Genomic DNA, 18,990 nt, shown 5'->3' on the forward strand with positions numbered 1-18,990 from the left:
AGAGAGAGAGAGAGAGAGAGAGAGAGAAACAGAGAGAGAGAGAAAGAAGAGGAAGGCAGAGGAGAGAAAGAAGAGGAAGGCAGAGGAGAGAAACAGAGACAAAGAGAGGAGAAAGAGAAAACAGAGAAAGGAGAAAGACAGAGAGGGAGGGGAGGGAGGAAGGTAGGGGGAGAGAGAGAAGGAAAAAGAGAAGGGGGAGAAGAGGAAGGGAGGGAGAGAGAAAGAGAGTGAGTGTATTTGTATCAAATAGTTTGTATCAAAAAGCAGACAGATAAAGAAAGGCAGAGAGGGTGGGAGGGAAAGGAAACAACTTGTTCTCCTTCAGTCACCAGATTAGTAGTGTCTCAAAGAGACAGTTTATACCTGTGAATGAATAAAGAGAAGGAATCATATAAAGTTGGGTTCAACCTCTTTTGAAAGCAATTTGGAACTATGACCCCAAAGTTATTAAACTGTTCATATTCTTTGACTCAGCGGTACTAAATCTGTACCCCAAAGAAATCAAAGAAAGAAAATGATCCATATATTAAAAAATTATTATAGCAGCTCCACTTGTAGTGTTTTAACCTATTAAAATTGTGAATTACACTAGGACTCTTGGGACATAGTATATTTTGTGTTACGCCTTTAAAAATATGATTCTGAAAAAATTTTTAATACTATTCTGAGAAGGGGTCCATAGACTTTATCAGTCAGTCAAAGGGGCTTATGACTCAAGAAAGGTTAAGAATCCCTGTTCTATTATACCCAAAGGGCTATAAAACTATGCATACTCTTTGATCCAGTAATACCACTATTAGATCTATATCCCCAAGAGATCTAAAAAAGGGGGAATTTTATTTGTACAAAGATATTCATAGCAGCTCTTTTTGTAGTGGCAAAGAACTGGAAACTGAAGGGATGCCCATCAGTTGGGGAACGGCTGAACAAGTTGTGGTATGTGATGGTGATGGAATACTATTGTGCCATAAGGAATGACTAACAGGATGATTTCACAGAAAGATCTGGAAAGACCTACAGGAACTGATGCTGAGTGAAATAAGCAGAACCAGGAGATCATTAAATACAGTAACTGCAATATTGTGGAACGATCAAACGTGATAGACTTAACTACTACTAGCAATACAACAATCCCCTGCAATTCTGAGGGACTTTATAAAAAAATAATTCTATCCACCTCTAGAGAAAGAACTGTTGCAGAATCAGAATGCAAATGAAAGCATATGCTTTTTTATCTTGGTTTATTTGGTTTTGAGGGGGTTATAGGATTATTCTCTAACAAAAATGAACAATATGGAAATATGTTTTGCATGATGATACCTATATAACTTAGATGAAATTGCTTGCTAGCTCTAGGAAGGGGAAGGAAAGGGAAGGAGGAAGACAATTAGGATCACTTTAGAAAACTTATGTGGAAATTTGTTATTATATGTAATTATTAAATAAAATATCTTTATAATAATAACAAAAAATAATCCCTGTTCCAAAGTCTACCAAATCCTTTCCTGAGATTTTGATAGGTCAGGAATGAACACTAAAGGCACTCAGCAGAGCGCCAGTCAGAAGTGTTTTCTCCCAGAAGAAAGACAAGGTCATAGAAAGGACCTACTTCACAACTGTAGGTGCCTACAAACAATGTTAGAAACACAGATTTAAAGTTTCTTATTGTTTCTTTCATTAAATTCTTCATCCTTTACTAGTAAAACAGAAACAGTCATCCAAGAGTAGGACTTGGACTTTTAGTCAAACACTCCAGTGGATCTTCCATCTTGTCAGCATTGCCACTCCTTTGGCAGATTTATGGGAGAACATTTGGACAAGACTTATTGCTGGATGTTGAGGTATGGACAGGTTGTGACCTGATTATTGGAGGGAATACCCCCAATGAAAAGATCACAGATCCCTTGGAAGATCTGCATAAAGGTCAAGTCCTGCCCTTGGGTAGAATTGATTTAAACTGAATAGAAGGAATTTACATTCTATTTTGTACCATTTTCTCCCAAAAGGTGGCTCTCTCTGTCAAAGTGGAAAGTCCCAAATCTTCCTCGGGTCCAGGGATCCTCAAAGTGTGGTCTGAAGACCCCTGAGGATCCCACAGATCCCTTTAGGGGATTCATGAGGTCAAAGCTATTTTCAAAATAATATTAAGATCTTTTCATTTCTCATATGGTGAATATTAACAGTACAAAAGTCTTTGGAGTCCTCAATAATTTTTAAGAGAATAAAGGGGTTCTGAGATAAAATAATTTGAGAACTACTGTCTGATCAATGAAGCCTTGGAGAGGAGAGTCTCTATTTCCTCTACACCCCTCCCTCTACACAGTGATTTCCTTTTGGGGACTCTGCTGAAGAAGAGGCAACTCTATTGTTGACCTACCATAATAAAGGGTATTCTGAACCAGCTAGCTGTTCTTTATCTAAACCCCACAGGGCATGGCTGACTCTTCAAACAAGCCCAAAACATTTCCTAGGTTCACACCTAGCTTACGCCTTTGATGATGGGATAGAGGCCTAAGTCTTTTTCACACCTATGGTTGATTCAAAGGAGAAGTCCAAGCCTTCAGTGTGGTATTATTGGAATGAGGCAGGCTTCCACCCTTAAATCCAAAGCTCAGGGAGAAGCTTTTCACCTGGCTTGGGGTGGAAGAATTAACAAGATGGGAACCCTATCAAGAACAAAAAAGGAAGTTACTTAGTTCAATTCAACAAATGTTTATTAAAACATTTATTTATTAAAATGTACAAGGCTCAGGGACTTACTAGCTGCGTGACCCTGACCAAGTTGCTTAACCCTGTTTCCTCAGTTTCTCATCTGTAAAATGAACCAGAGAAGGAAATGGCAAACCATTCCAATATCTCTGCCAACAACAACCACCAACTCAAAAATTAGGTAGAAATTTTCATTTAAAAGGAGCAAGGAGGGCAGCTAGGTAGCTCAGTGGATTGAGAGCCAGGCCTAGAGATGGGAGGTCCTAGGTTCAAATCTAGCCTCAGACACTTCCTAGCTGTGTGATCCTGGGCAAGTCACTTAACTTCCATTGTCTAGCCTTTACCACTCTTCTGCCTTGGAACCAATACACAGTATTGATTCCAAGATGGAAGGTAAGGGTTTAAAAAAATTAATGAATGAATAAATAAATAAAATAAAAGGAATAAGATCCTGGGTTCAAATTTGACTTCAGCTACTTCCTAGCTATGTGACCCTGGGCAAGTCATTTAACCCTAGTTGCCTGGCTTTTACTGCTCTTCTACCTTAGAACCCATACTTCTATTGATTCTAAGACAGAAGGTAAGGGTTTAAAACAAACAAACAAACAAACAAACAAGGACAAGCAGGAGGAGTGAAGCATCTAATCAGGAGCACCCAAGCACTAATGTTCCATGCATTTTTACTCACAACTCAACTGTCCAGACACTTCTGCAAGATCAGGGAGGAGCAGAGGAGAGATTTCTTTGGGTCCACCAGTTCTCTCAGCTGTGAAATAAGGATAGCATAGTAAACCAATCGAATCTGTTCCAGCTCTTTTCTAACAATGGAACTCAAAGACATTAGTCTATAGTCTGCCAAATTATGATGGGTTGAGTAGTCAAGAAGCCAAGCCTAGCTCCCCTTTGCTTACTAGTTGTGTGATTGATTAGGCAGACCTGAATGGAACCCAGTTTCCACCTTTATAGAATGAGTTATACCCATTCCAGCTCTGCCTCCCTCACAAGACTTTTATAAGGGTCAAGACAGCTGATACTGTTATCTGAAGCAAGTCAGACATTATCTGAGCTTCCTGATTCAAGTCTGTGGTTCTACATTTGGGCTTTTTTTCCTCCCAGGGTTTATGGACCGGTGGTTTCACTGATGTGAATACTCCTTCCACAGATGCAGATTGCAACCCTTCCACAATTTAGTAGTTGTTTCTGCAGCTGAAATATTCAACACCTTGAAGATAAACCTTTCCACACCTAGGGAGGCCAGTTCTGGCCTTGAGGGCTTTGGATCTTGTTGGGATCTGCCAAGTTCCTCTCTATTCAAAGGTCCTTCAAGAACTTGAACACAGCATCTTTCCCGTTAGCCCTGAGCCTTCTCTTTTGCAGTCTAAACGGTCCTGGTTCCTTCTCTGGAGGGGGGGCCTTGAAGAAAGTTTGGAATGAGGGGAGAGGTGATTCTGTGGGCAGTGGGAAAGGAGGTATTGAAGTGAACATTCCATTTATAAAAGATCATCCCCATCTGGTAAAACTGACTGGAGCATCAGAAGATCTGGGAGTTTTGATAGCCTACAAATTCAATTTTGACAGATTTCAGAATTCTGATCAGCACAAGGATAGACCATGTTTCCAGAAGATGGAAGCTGAAGCATTCACCTCTTGCCTGAGAATGAATGGACTTTATTTACTTATTTATTTACTTTAAACCCTCACCTTCTATCTTAGTTTTTTTTAAATTAAAAACTTTGAACTTCCATCTTAGAACCATTGGTTCTAAGGCAGAAGAGGGGTAAGGGCTAGATAATGGGGGTTAAGTGATTTTCCCAGGGTCACACAAGTATCAGTTCTAAGACAGAAGAGTTGCATGGACTAGGTAGTCAGGGTTAAGTGAGTTGCCCAGAATCACACAACTAGAAAGTGTCTGAGGTCATATTTGAACCCAGATCTTCCTTTCAGGCCTGGTGCTCCAAGGTGTATACTCTTTAGAAGAAATGTTGGAGGGGCAGCTGGGTAGCTCAGTGGATTGAGAGCCAGGCCTAGAGGCGGGAGGTCCTGGGTTCAAATCTGACCTCAGACACTTCCCTGGGCAAGTCACTTAACCCCCATTGCCTAGCCCTTACCACTCTTCTGCCTTAGAACCAATACGCAGGGGGGCAGCTGACTCAATCCAATCAGTGGATTGAGTCAGGCCTAGAGACAGGAGGTCCTAGGTTCAAATCCAGCCTCAGACATTTCCCAGCTTTGTGACCCTGGGCAAGTCACTTGACCCCCATTGCCCACCCTTGCCACTCTTCCACCTATGAGCCAACACAGAAGTTAAGGGTTTTAAAAAAAAGAAGAAATGTTGGATATGTGCCAGGTATTTTGTAGTTGGGATTTCTTTTGTGTTTGGGTTGGATTTTATGTCTTCACAAGACGTTTTCCACTCTCAAATTCTATGATTTGGTAAAATTGTTCTGTTGGACACAGAAGCTTTCTTCGAGTATTTAAAGAGGTGTCCTGTGGAAGGGAGATTAGACCATGCTGCTCAGTCCCAGAGGGAGGATTTAAGGAGGAAGGGATGTGACTTACACACAGACAGTTTTAGGCTTCCTAAACTTTCTAATGGAAAGAAAAAAATGTCTAAGGACTGAAGTTTCAGTGGTTTTGGCTGCCTGGGGATAGCTTGAGTTCACTGGAGGCAATCAAGGGTAAACTGGATGACCAATCGTTGATAGTATATCCTAAATCAGGTACAGACAGGTTGGATTAAATGACTTGTGTATGATTCCTTCTCATCTTCCCCCATCCCCACCCACCATATGGCTGCCTCCAGGAGTCATTGCTAATCCTTCCAGGGCTACTCTAAAATGGGGTCTATAATCCTGCCCTGGCTCAGAGGTAGAGAGGAGGATCTGAAGAGATAATGGATGGAAAAGTGCTTTCTCAAACGTAAAGACTTGCTTGAAATAATGAAGAGTGAAAGGGGCAAAGGCACGACTGTTACAACAATATTGCTCAAAAGGTAACTGAGAATGGCTAAGCTATTCTAAGTAACATGAGAGGTTATTATTATTTTCCTTTAGCCTCCGTCTTTCCTAATAAAAGAGAAGAAGGATGGAGTTGGGAAGGGACAAGTAATTCTGTATTGGTGAGATCTCCCTTCCAATATTGAGTTTCTGGGCTTCTGCAGCTTTGGGCTATTACTCTTCTCTTTAAAACTAGTTTAATTTTAACCAAAATTTTGGGTTTTTTCCCATTACTTTTATTTCCAAATATTTCCTTCCCATCTCCCCTACTCAGAGGACTTTCTCCCTATAAGTAAGAAAAAAAAGAGAATTAAAAAATGAATAGTACAGTCAAGGAAGTGATTTGCCTGATGCTACAGAGCAAGTAAGTTGCAAAGCTAATTTTTGGGCCTGGATCAGTTCTCAAAAGACCGGTTTCCCTTCCTTCCCCTCTGTTCTTAAAATAGATTTTACAGAAAACTGTGCTTTGAAAACCTAAAAGACTGGTTTGTCTGTTCTGCTGGTATCAATATCTATCCCAACCCCCTTCCTCAGTCATACAAATCTGAGCTCATTTAAGACTTGGGCCCCATTTGCTACTGAATTTGGAGGCTAGTTCAGTCTCTGTCTTTGTCTATCCATTTGTCCTTCTCTCTCTGTGTCTCTGTTCAGTCTCTATTTTTCTCCCTATCTTTCTCTGTGCTTCTGTTTCCCTATGGCTCTGTCTCCACTTTTGCCTCTGTCTCTTGTCTCTGTTTCTCTGTATCTCTGCTTCTATTTTTCTTCATATCTCTTTCTTTGTGCTTGTTTCCCTCTGGCTCTATCTCCACTTTTGCCTCTGTCTCTTGTCTCTGTTTCTCTGTATCTCTGCTTCTATTTTTCTTCATATCTCTTTCTTTGTGCTTGTTTCCCTCTGGCTCTATCTCCACTTTTGCCTCTGTCTCTTGTCTCTGTTTCTCTGTATCTCTGCTTCTATTTTTCTTCATATCTCTTTCTTTGTGCTTGTTTCCCTCTGGCTCTATCTCCACTTTTGCCTCTGTCTCTTGTCTCTGTTTCTCTGTATCTCTGCNGGTACAGATGGCCCCACTCTCCATCCCAGCCAGACGCAGGGCTTCCTCCCCTCCCCCAGCCTGCTCCAGGATGAGATCATCTCTAAACAACAAGGCTGCAGTTTACAGTACTTTGAAACTGGTTTAGCCCTGAGTCATCAGAATTTAGCCAGGCTCCAACACAAAGGACCAGCTTGAGATGGATGGCTGACTAACCCCTTCCCCCACTCACCCCCCTTCTCTCCCCGGGGCCTTTAAAAGCCTGTTGTTGACTCATCCAAGAGGAGTCCTCAGAACATTTTGTACTAAGATAAAAATGAACAAACCTGATTTAAATAGACAACTGCTTATTAGTGTTGGGTTTTTTTCTGATTTTGTTTTTTTTTAAATTGGGAAATTCCTCTGATTCTCCAAGTGATTTCCTATGCAAGACTGATGATCTTTAAAATGACAGAGAAGAATTCTGATTTACAGAGATCTTTGGAGGCAGAAAGATGGTAGGGATCTAAGCCAGGGTCTTCCTGAATCCCTGGTCCAGTGCTCTATCCATCATGCCACTTAAATGTCCCATGTTATTCTCCTGTTCAAAAACCATCAGATCCAGGGCAGCTCTGAAGACTTATGTGAAAGAACACTATTCTCATCGAGAGGAAGAACTGTGGGAGTAGAAACACAGAGGAAAAACAACTGCTTGATCACATAGGTTGATGGGGATATGATTGGGGATGTAGCCTCTAAATGATCATCTGAGTGCAAATATCAGTAATGTGGAAATAGGTCCTGGTCAATGACACATGTAAAACCCAGTGGAATTGTGTGTTGGCTACAAGAGGGAGTGGGAAGAGGGGAGGGAAAGAATGTGAATCATATAACCATGGAAAAATGTTCTTAATTAATTAATTAATTAATTAGTTAAAAAAAAACAATCAGAGGCTCCTTATTGCCTCAAGGAAAAATACAAACTCCTTAGCCTAGCTTTTATGGCCCTCTTAGATTTGACTCTAATTTACTTTTCTAGAATTACTTTCTTATTCATCTTTGTACCTTTAGTGCTCTGGCCAAAGCAGACTACTAGTTGTTTCTGATTTTTATACGCTGCCTTCTGCCTTCTTATATTTGTGTAGGCTGTGCCCCGTACCTGGGGTACACTTCTTCCTCAACTCCATCTTTTAGCATCCTTTTCTTCCTTTAAGGTTCTCTTCAGGTGTCCCTTAGTCCATGAAACCTTCCCTGATCTCCTCCAGATGGAAGGATTTTCACTCCTCAAAGGGGCCCTTGTCCCGGGTTACTTCTTTGCCTCCTTGTATTATCTATCCATTTTGTTTTCCATTCCCTCTCCCAGTAGCATGTAAAATTCCTAGAATGCAGGGACTGTGCCATCAAGACCCCAAAACAACAACTCTGTATCCCCGTGCACAAATATAAGTAAATACAAAAGTTACAAGCAAAGTATGTTTGATAGGAAAAGGAACAAAAAGGGGGTCAGAAAAGTCCTGGAACTTAGTCAAGTTTAGTCTTGACTGGCAATAGGAATCCTCCTGGTCCAGAAAGAGGTGATGGGCTGCAGGTGCAGAATGTTGCCTATGCTGCCACATTGAGGCACTTTGTTATCTGTTTTTCTTTGTTCCCCAGGAAGATTCAATGTAGAAGTGAGGAGGTATCAGAAAATGATTGTGAGAGGAGACAAAAGGAGTCAATCAACAACACTTTAAAGATGCACCAGTGAAGGAGATGCTTGGCTGGGCTGCACATCTTCCTGGCCAATTCTTTCCCCAGAGACCTGGAATTTGAAATCTGTTTGGCCAGCTCTCACCTCCTTATCTAAGTATGACACAGTCTGAATTTTCTCTTGGGAAAAGTCTTAGATTCAAGATTCCAGCCCATCGGCCCGAACTGTGGCAACCGTCTAACTAACAAGTCAGTAGAGATAAGGGACCTGTGTAATTCCCTCGGAAGCACAGAGAGCTGAGAAATGAGCCAAAAGCCTCCTTTGAACAACCGTGACCTCATAGGGACCTGTTTTGTCTCTCCACCTCCATGACAACTTTTAAACATCCTCGGAGGGTGTGACTCAGCTGCCGGTCCCAGGGTGGAACAGACAGAAAGAGAACAATTTTGTTGTGGCAACTGCTGGTGCTAGAAACCAGATTTAAATCCCTGGTCTGCCATTTAACGAACAGCTCTGTGGCCTTGGACAAGTCAGATGAGATCATACAGAAATCATAGCTTTACACCCAAAAGGGATCTTGGAGGCTGTCTATTCCAACCTCAACTATAAAATGAGGGAACTGAGAGCAAGAGGGGTCAGTGACTTGTCCAAAGTCACACAAACAGCCAGAAGGGGCAAAGAAATAGAGGATGAATGAGGGTCTCTGTCACCATCTGTGACTGTAGCCTGACATGTCTGTTGAAAAGCACTGATAGGTTTAGAAACAGAAGGTCCTGGCTTCAGACACTGCCTAGTTGTGTGACCCTGGGCAAGTCCCTTAACCCCCGTTGCTAAGCCCTTACTACTCTTTTGTCTTGGAACCTCTACATAGTATTGATTCTAAGGCAGAAAGAAAATGTTTTTTTTTTAAGCATTGATAAATGAAATATTTTGTAAGCAAAAAGTACTACAAAAGTGTGAGTTGTTTTTATAACACATCCCACATAGACTTTGCTTTCCTATTCCCTTAATACAGTTTGCCTCAGTTTCCTCACTTGTAAAATGAGCTAGAGAAGGCAATGGCAGAGCACGCCTGTAACTTTGCCAAGAAAACCCCAAATGAGGTCACAAAGAGAAGACTTGATTGAAAAACAACCGAAGCACAACATTCCCTTAAAAGGAATTCGCTTGAATTGAACAAACATTGGTCATGTACCTGCAGCGGTTGACCGCCTTCATCTGGCAGGAGAAGGGGTTGTGGCCAAAGACCACGGTTTCCCCTCCCCCATTCTGGACTCATCCCCTCCCCCTTTTTACCAACCACCAACCCTCAGAGGGGCCTCCGAGTCACTTCCTGCTCCAGCCAATTGTCCTTCTAGCACAGCGGTACCCTAGAAAGGGCTCTGGATTGGGTGACGTTGGGAAAATCCCAGTGAGGCTCAGTTTGGGTGAAACAGGGCTGAAAACACCTGCTCTACCTGCTGAGTAGGTCCCAGAGAGGAATGCCCTTGGGGCAGAATAGAATTGGTTTTAAAAGCTTTTGTGGCGGATATCTTTTGTTTATCCAAACCTTACATTTCTTAGCTGGCTGTTGGGAATACAAAGACAAACAAACAAAAAAAAGTCTTTGCCCTCAAGGAGCTTATAGTCCACTTAGGAAAAACAACCTGTAGGTGAAGAAATACACACAAGGGGAATGCAAAACAAAGACTCGAAGGGGGAAATTGGGAAAAATCTCCAGGTTAGAGGACTGGTATTTGAGGTGGGTCTGGGAGGGAATTAGAAGCTCTGAGAGGTAGAGGGGAAGGAGAGACTTCTAGGCAAGAGGGATAAAGGAGGTGAGAGGTTTTGTCCAGGGAATGCATCTGACTTAGACCTAGCACATGAGGGAAAATAATGGGGTTGTCATCCTAGAAAGGTTGGCTGGGGTCAGATTGTAAATGGCCTTAAAAGCCAAACAAAGGGGTCTGTTTTTGAAGCTACCGACTAAAGCGACACTGAAGTTTCTTCAGGGGAGTAGCAGGTTCAAGATTAACCTGGGAGAGAATTGGATCTTCCTTAGTCGAGGGGCTCTGGGGTCACTTCTAGGAAGAGCTAGTAAAGGATGGAGATAACATCTGGGGATCTAGAAGGATGAACTAAGCAACCAAGAATAAAAGATAAATGATATTGAGACTTTGAAGGGACAAGATGGATTCGATTCAGTATCATTCCCATTCATCTATATCAGAGGTGTCAGAGTGCACAGAACTGGGAAATAGTGAACATAGATGGTGTTAATATGTGGTTTTCTCAGTCAGCAGGGATCCTTATGGAAAAGTTTCTTAGCCCAGTTTCTATTGAATTTGACATCACTATCTAGATCAAAGATTCTTAATTTGGGGTCTAGGAACTTTAAAAATATACATATTTTGATCATCTTGTTGTTGTTTGGTTATGTCCTCGGGTCTGACTCTTTTTGACCTCATGGACACATGGGGTTTTCTTGGCAAAGATACTAGAGTGGTTTGCCATTTCTTTTTCCAAAGTGTCCCTATTTTACAGATGAGAAACTGAGGCAAATAAGGGTTAAATGACTTGCCCAGGGTCACACAGCTAGTAAATGTCTAAGCCTGGGTTTGAACTCAACTCAGATCTTCCCAACTCCAGGCCCAGCACTACTTCACCATTTAGGTGCCCCTTGATAATTGTATTTCAATATAATTGCTTTCTTTGTGATGTTATTCATTTTAATTTGTGCTTTAAAGACATTCTTCTGAGAAGTGGTTCATAGACTTAACTAGACTGCCAAAGGGGACTATGCCACATAAAAGGTTAAGAATCCCAGACTAGTAGATGTCAGATTCTCTCCAGTCTAGATGATATAATAGAGTTCTGGGCTTAGAGTCAAGAAGACTTGAATTCAACTCTCACCTCACCAGTCCTGCAGCTTGGGGAAGGGGGCCTCACTTAACCTTTCTCAGCCTCAGTTTCCTAATTTGTAAAATAGGGATCATCAGGGCACCTATCTCCCAATACTGTCCTGAGAAACAAATAAGTTAATAAAGGGAAAGCATTTTATAAATCTTAAAAGCCCAACATAAATGATAGTGATTTTTTTTATTATTTGGACTCTCTCTAGGATCATAAATGTGAGTGGTATGTGGCACATATGGATCTTCAGTTTAGGAAACTGGGAAAACAGGGGCTCAGAGCAGTCTGAGCTGGGAGTGATGATATCAGTGGGGGGGGGGGTGGCCAGTGCCGAGGAGACAAACTCAGGAGTGCCAGCTGTTGGGTGGTATGTTCTGGTATGTTCTCATAGGACTGGCAACGGTAAAGAACAGTAGGATCCATCTGGTGGGAAAAGCAGAACAAGACAGAAGCTGAATATAACAGTATGACCAGTAGGATGGGGCAGGTTTAAGCTAAGGTCAGAGGTAGTAGGGGCAAGATCCTGGTTTTTAGGGACAGAGGGTTTGACCCCTCTAATATTGATGTACCTGCTATGATCGGAGATCCAATGAGGAGCCTATCCACCCAACCTGTCTGATCAATAATGTAAATTATAATAAACTTCTCTAAATTACAATAATTTAAAATCATTTTCTTTCATTTTCAGTGGTGAGGGAAAAAAGAAAGGGAAAGGAACAAGCATTTTTAAAGTACCTACTATGCGCTAAGAACTTTTTATTTCATTTGAGCCTTACAACAGTTTTTGGAGAGTAATGAGCACAAAATAAACGCTCATTGAATAGAATTGAAGTACTGTCCCCTCCCTGGGCCTCTCAGTCTGTTAGGCAGTAAAATGGGAGTGAAGTTGGAGTGGATAATAGCTAATTTCCCTTCTAGATGTAAATCAGTCCCCCAGTTATTTACTCTGCATTGGCAGACCCCAAAAGAAGTCACTCATTATATTGTGAGAATCAAAATTCCCCATTCCACAATAGTCTGGATTTGATTTCTTTAAAATTTGTCTAAATGAGTTCCTTGATATCTAAGAATTTGGTCAAATGCCTCGGATTCCTTCTGGGACCCACTTCCCTGGCTGGGTGGAAAACTGGTGTCTGGGATGTGGATGCCCTACATTCCTGCAGCAAATTGGCAGTTTGCCACAGTTGGTGATGGGTTGGGGTGAGGTGAGGTTCAAGATATTGGGAAAGTCTCTGTTAAGCAAACAGCACTGAGCATTAGGGCAGGATCTGGATGGAGAGGGAGGAGAGGATCAAAGAGATTCCTTCCAGCACTCAGTATTGGGCAGAAGCAAGAAACTGGAGCTGATCAAAGAATCCTTGTTCAGTTAGGAAGTCATCCTAGAGAGCTAGTTCTTGCTCATATATCTAACAAGCTTCCTACAGTTAAAAGTGTAACTAGAAAAGAATCCTTATTTAATTCCGATTCTACAATTATTCTTCTCTAGAAATTGAGGACATCGAATGAAAGACTAGAAGATCTTTTTTGGGGGGTGGGAAGAGGCGTTCTTTAAGGCATCTTCTAAGGGAATTGACTTCTGAATCAGCAAGATCAACTTCCAAGTGCTGCCTCCAGATGACCCTGGCCAAGTCATCGCTTAGCTTCTCATGGCCCTAAGCAACTCTCTAAGACTTTGGGTGACATTAGAGGGGGTGCTCCATCTCCACTGGTAGAGAAAGCTTCCTCATCTCTACCAGTGAAGTCACAGGTCTGGACTAAAATAATATTAACAGGAAAACACTGGAAAAAGAAGAGGCCAAGCCCTGGAGGTAGGTCCATTCCCAGAGTGAAATCTGATGCAGAGCCTAACAGAAACTCACTGTATCTGTTTAAAAAAAACAAAAACAAAAACACTTCCAAGCCAGGAGTCGACCTTGCTTATGAATCTGAGACTGTTCAGTCTTGCAGGCAAGAATCCACCTCTGTTGGGAAGAGAGGAATTTCTGGCCTCACAAAAGGCCTTTTCACTCTTGCAGTCCAGTTTCTTAAAGGGGCCAAACAGGTTCAGTTTGCTTCTCCAACTGCTCGCAGCAAGAAACTTGCCCTTTTTTCAGTTATTGCAACATTATCAAAAGTGTATGGATTTGGCAAAAATCGCCTAGCAACACTGCATTGAGCAACAGCAGAGGGAGGGTGGGGAGGAGAGCTCAGAACTCGAGGGTTTTCCTGGCTCTCGGGCTGGTGGGTGTGAACTGTTCTCTCCGGCTTTGGGAGGCTGGATGAGACGCCCCGTTGTTCCCTTTAAACAGCCAAAGGCAGAGGAAGCTGGGAAGGACCATTTAAAAGGTTAACTGTAGTCTGCTGCCTCTGAAGCGACAGGATGTGTGTTGTGTTCTTGTGGGGAGTTTCTCCTTATCTGAGCACTTTTACTTGGGGGGAAAAAAAGGGCAATTTCAATCTCCAGGCAGACCTCACACACTACATATGATGCTCCCCTGTGGTTTGTTGTTAGTCGGTTCAGATTCCTTGAGACCCCATTTGGGATTTTCTTGGCAAAGGTCCTAGAGTGGTCGGCCGTTTTCTTCTCTAGCTCATTTGACAGATGAGAAAATGGAGGCAAATGGAGTTAAGAGACTTGTCTAGGGTCACACAGCTAATTAGTGTCTGAGACCCTTGAAGAGAAATCTTTGAGATTCTGAGCTGGTGCTCTGTACCAGCTAGCTGTCTTGCCTCTGCTGCTCTCCCAAGGCAGGATGGAAAAACAAAGCAAAACTCTATAGATTGGGGAATTCAGAAGAGCAGGATTCTAGTTCTCTTGCCAACATTACTGGTTGTGGGACTGTGGATAAACCACTTTATTTGTCTTAAGCTTTAGGTTCTTCATCTCTAGAAAAGGGATAATACGATCTGCTAGTTTCAGTTAGGCATATTTTCTTTCATTTGAAGTAAAAAATAGTTAGGGAGGGGGAATTGACAGTCAGTCTAGTTCTGACCTGATAGAAAGGGGGAGATTCAGTGTTTTTGCCTGATAGAATATGCTTTCTGGGATCATCTCTGTGGGCTCCAGTTTGGAAGGGTTGGGTGTTACCTTATCCCATTCATTTGCCTGTTGCTACTCAAAGTTTATTATTAGTCAGCATTTACAGAGCTCTCTATTTCTGAAATACTTGACAAATATTAATTCATTTTATCCTTGCAATTCTAGGAGGAAGGTTATCTTATCCCCATTTTACTGATGAAGAAAGTGAGATAGACAGCCCAGTCAGTCATCTAAAAGACTAATGATGGATGTTAAATTAATCATATTCCTCTGCAAGTACATGACACAGTGGAATAGGGGGCTGGGCCTGGAGTTAGGAAGACCTGAGTTCAAATCTAGCCTTAGACACTTCTTAAATGTGTGACCCTACAGGTAAATCTCTTAACATCCTTTGCCTCCGTTTCCTCATCTGTCAAATGAGCTGGAGAAGGAAATGGCAAACCACTCCAGGATCCTTGTCAAGAAAATCCCAAATGTGGCCAGAAAGAGTCAGAAGATCCTCAGCAACACTCTTCTTCAATTTGCCTCACAGGATTGTGGGGAGACTCTAATAAGATATAAAGTACAAATTATTGCTAATTAACCTATAAGCAATTTTTGAGCATCTCCCATTTGGGAGGTACCATGTGTACAGGAGAGAGGCAGAGAATCAGAGGGAGAGAGATCCAGAGAGAGAGAGAGAGAGAACAAGAAAGAAACATAGAGAGGGAACAAAAAAGAGAGAGAGGGAAAGAGAGAAAGAGAGAAGGAAAGAAAGAGAAGACAGACAGAGAGAGTGCAAGAAAGACAGAAAGACAGAGAGAGAGAGAGAGAGAGGAGAAGGAGAAAGAGTAGAAAGAGAGAGAGCCACACAGAGACACAGATAGAGAGACAGAGAGACAAAGAGAGAATTCTTGCCCTGCTGGGGCTTATAGTTGGGAAGACAAGAACGCACAATTCAGTTTAGTAGTGGTTTATTATCACTCCTCTTTTGCAGGACTTTCATGGATGGAGATATAAGAACGAAAAACAGCACCATTCATGTTGTTGAGGAGCTGACAATAATAGGGATGAGATGAACATAAATTAATATGCTATAAAGCTTAATGTGATAGGAGGAAAGGTGAGATCCAGAGGTTTGTGAGTAATTTGAGGAAGGAAAGAGCCCTCACTTTGACCCTAAGGCAGGGAAATCAAACACTGGGTCAACATTCCTGAGTGCATTTCAAATCAGATTAAAATGTAATTAGGGTGTACTTAACCAAATCAATAAAAATACAATAAAACATAATTTTTAAAGTCTTACCCTCTGTCTTAGAATTAATTCTGCCCTCCTATAAGTTGTTTCATTGCCTTCTTGCCACCCCACCAGCATCCAACATGCCTTTCATAATAAATTAATCCTCTCTGCATGGGGCAGCTGGGTAGCTCAGTGGATTGAGAGTCTGACCTAGAGATGGGAGGTCTTAGGTTCAAATCAGACCTCAGACACTTCCTAGCTGTGTGATCCTGGGTAAGGCACTTAACCTCCATTGCTTAGCCCTTACTGTTCTTCTGCCTTGGAACCAATACAAAGTATTGATTCTAAAGTGGAAGGTAAGAGTTAAAAAAAAAACCCGTCTCTGTGGAAAAAAAAATCTAAGAAAGGAGAGCTGCAAAGGTTAGGTATTTGGGGTTAAATGACTTGCCCAGGGTCACACAGCTAGGAAGTGTTTGAGGTCATATTTGAACACAAGTCCTCCCAATTCCAGGCCTGGCTCTCTATCCATTGTGCTATCCTAGCTGCCTCTAGCATAACTTTTTAAAAGTAAGTTGACATTGGGTCTGCACAGTTCCTTATGTAGGGCTTAGTGGCCCCTTTTCTATTTGGGTGTGCTACCACTGCTCTGGGGATTAGAGAAGGTTTTTGTGGAGGTGACACTTGAGCTGGGCGGTAAAGGGAGAGAATTTATTCCGTTGGAGCTGAGAAACAACTGCATTCCAGTGGATATAGCCTGTGAGAAACGCAGGAAAATTCAAGAAGACAGAACAAAATGAGGAAACAGCTTCTGGGCCAGTTTGGTCTGAGGGCCAAAGGGATCAAAGGCTGGAGTTTGGTCAGAACCATATTGTGAAGGGTCTTCCATACCAAGAGCATAGGCTGGCAAGGAAAGAAGGGTGGTGGCAGGCCAGAAGAGCTGCTCGTGCTCATCTTGGGAGAGTCTTAGCCTCAGTTTCCTCCTCTGTAAAATGAGGTGGGAGTAGATGAATTCCGGGCTCCCTCCTTTCCCTGAATTCATGATTTTTATCCTGGAGGAAGCCACTGAAAGTTTTTGGGTTATGAGAGTGACAGGGTCTGACGTGGGAATCATGGAAGATAATTTGGGTGATGGATGGCTTTGAAAGAGAAGCTGGGGATGATGAGGCCCCTAAGAGATGAATGGGTGGGAATCTGTGAAGATGGCCCATAAGGAAGAGTCCAGGACCATTCAGGAGTCTGGGTCATGGTGCCTGGAGAATGGCAAACCTTTCAGCAGAAACAGGCACCTGTATGCCTTCCTTTGTGTAATGAAGATTCCTGCTTTCTCAATGTGTGTGTCTGGGGAAGTGGTGGTGGGAAGAGAGAATTTAGAATTGAAAACTAAAATTAAAAATAGAACTCAGGGAGTCAGCTCAGGAGAGGCAGGTGTTTGGGGCTTGTTTTTTAGGAGTGCAGAGCTGGTTTCTGCTGGGTTTCTTCTGGGACCTGCTGGATCTGAGGAGGGGGCCTGCCTACTACTAAGTGCTGTGCCTAGTAGTCAGCTGGATGAGGGACTGGAGCTCCGGAGGGAGGGAGCTCAGGGTCCGGAATCTGCAGGGAGCAGATAATTGAAATGGTGGGTGTGGAAAGTAAGAGATTACTAACGGACAACAAAGGGGAGTAGATAAGTGCAATAAGGCAATGATTACCCGGTTCATCTTCGGTTCCGTTAAGCTCTCCCTTTCTGATCCTCTCTAAAATGGGATCATGCTCTGGAGGTGAGAGTTGTTTCCTGGGGGTGGGCATCTCTCAAAGTGGAATTGTAATTTGATGGCGTGCTCTTTAGAAAGCGACTAGAAGGGGCCCCGTTGCATTCCTGCTGTCCCCCAGGAGGAGCTGGCCAGCCGGACTCTCCCTCTCTTCGGTTCCTAGCCCGAAATGTGTCTACTCTGGGCCCGTGACGCTTGGGAGCAGTCTGTCTGTACCGACTGTTGCCCACTGGCCTGGGCCGCCTGCGAAGCCCCTGCCTGGACGAGATCAGGCTTTGCCTCCTAAGATCAGGGTCAGCGTCCTGACACAGAGGTGACCCCACTCTTCCCTATTTGGGGCCCGGTGGGATTCCCCGCTGGCCTTGGGCTTCAGACACGCGTGTTTACTCAGCTGCAAAGGGAGTTTTTCCTGCCTGACTGCAGGAAGGGGCCCTATGGTGACTGCTCTCCCAGGGGAACTGCGGGGCTCCCCCACCCTCAAGCTTTCGCCGAGCCAGCCCCTAACCTGTCAGGAAGGCTGTGCAGGGCCCTAGGTATCTTCTAGCACACCAGCGGCAGCTGGCAAACCCTGAGCTGTCCTCAGTGCCCAGCCCCCGAGCTGTCCTCGCTTCTTCCGTCCCCTGCTCAGGAAAGGCACCCTTCTTCGCAGACCCCAACAACTCTGGTCTGCGCCTCGCCCTTCCCTTCCCCCCCATTGCTTTCCCCTTCTTCGGACCCCATTCTCGGTTCCTCTCCCACTTTTCCTCTTCTCCCATTTCATTCTCTCCTCTCCTCCCCTCTCTCATTTGATCCAATTCCAACTCCTCCTCCTCCCCTTCCTCCCCATTCTCTCCCACTCCGTTCTCCTCCCATTTGATCATTCTCCTCCTCCTCCTACTTCATTCTCTCCCTTCTTCTCCTTCTATGTACCCTCCCATTTGATCCAACTTCTTCTCCTCCTCCCATCACATTCTCTCCCCTCCGGTCCTTCTGGTCCCCCATTTTCTCCCCTTCCTCTTCTTCTCACTCCACCCTCCCTTTTCAACTTTCACCTCCTCCCCTCCCACTTCTCCTAGTTCTTTTCCCCCTCTCCACCTTTCTTTCTCCCCTCTTCTCTTCCTCTTTTCTCTCTCCCCACTTTTCTCTCCCAGCCCCGTCTCCTAGCCATTTCTCCTCCCCTGTAGGCCAGCACTCCCTAGACACGCCCCCTCTCCTCCCCGCTCCCCCCCCCGCCCCGGGCGGGTGTGTATATGTGTTTGTGTGTCTTGAACTACGAGTTTAGCCTAGTGTGTGGAGGGGAGGGCTGGAGGGGAGTGGGGAAAGGCGGAGCCACAAATTTCGCGCCAAAATCGCGTAACACGTACCCTCCCCCAGCAGGCAACGTAGCGCCCTCCTTTTTTTTCAAACCCCAAACTGGGCGGGGATTGGTGGGTTGGGCGCTCACGTGGTTAACGGTCGCGGGAAGCCGCGTAGCCTGAACCTCGCAGGCGGAGCCGCGGGGCCCCAGCAGCCTGGATTTGCCGCCGCCGCCGCCGTAGCCACATCGGAGCTGCGACCCCGGTCCTCGCCCCCGTCCCGGGTCAGCGCTGGTGGCCGCTGTGACGTCCCGCCGAGGCGCGGGAGCTACCGCTGCCGCCGCCCCTCCGGAGCGCCCCGAGCCGCACGTGGCGGACCCGCCCCCTCAGCCCCCGCTCCCAGCCCGGGCCCCAGCTTCGGCCCCCATGAGCTTCC

At 44.1% G+C, this 18,990-nt stretch overlaps 1 protein-coding gene across 1 annotated transcript in view; it reads left to right on the forward strand.

The window, feature by feature from the left end:
* The first annotated feature begins 17,714 nt into the window (after positions 1 to 17,714).
* The window catches only part of WEE1 (WEE1 G2 checkpoint kinase), a 24,379-nt gene continuing 23,103 nt past the window's right edge, over positions 17,715 to 18,990 (forward strand). The window contains exons 1-2 of the mRNA XM_044681821.1: positions 17,715 to 17,787; positions 18,747 to 18,919. Coding sequence (XP_044537756.1) covers positions 17,715 to 17,787; positions 18,747 to 18,919 — 246 coding nt within the window. The remainder of the gene's footprint in view (positions 17,788 to 18,746; positions 18,920 to 18,990) is intronic.

This window comes from Gracilinanus agilis, chromosome 6 (assembly GCF_016433145.1).
Source record: "Gracilinanus agilis isolate LMUSP501 chromosome 6, AgileGrace, whole genome shotgun sequence".
In the NCBI taxonomy this organism is placed as follows: domain Eukaryota; kingdom Metazoa; phylum Chordata; class Mammalia; order Didelphimorphia; family Didelphidae; genus Gracilinanus; species Gracilinanus agilis.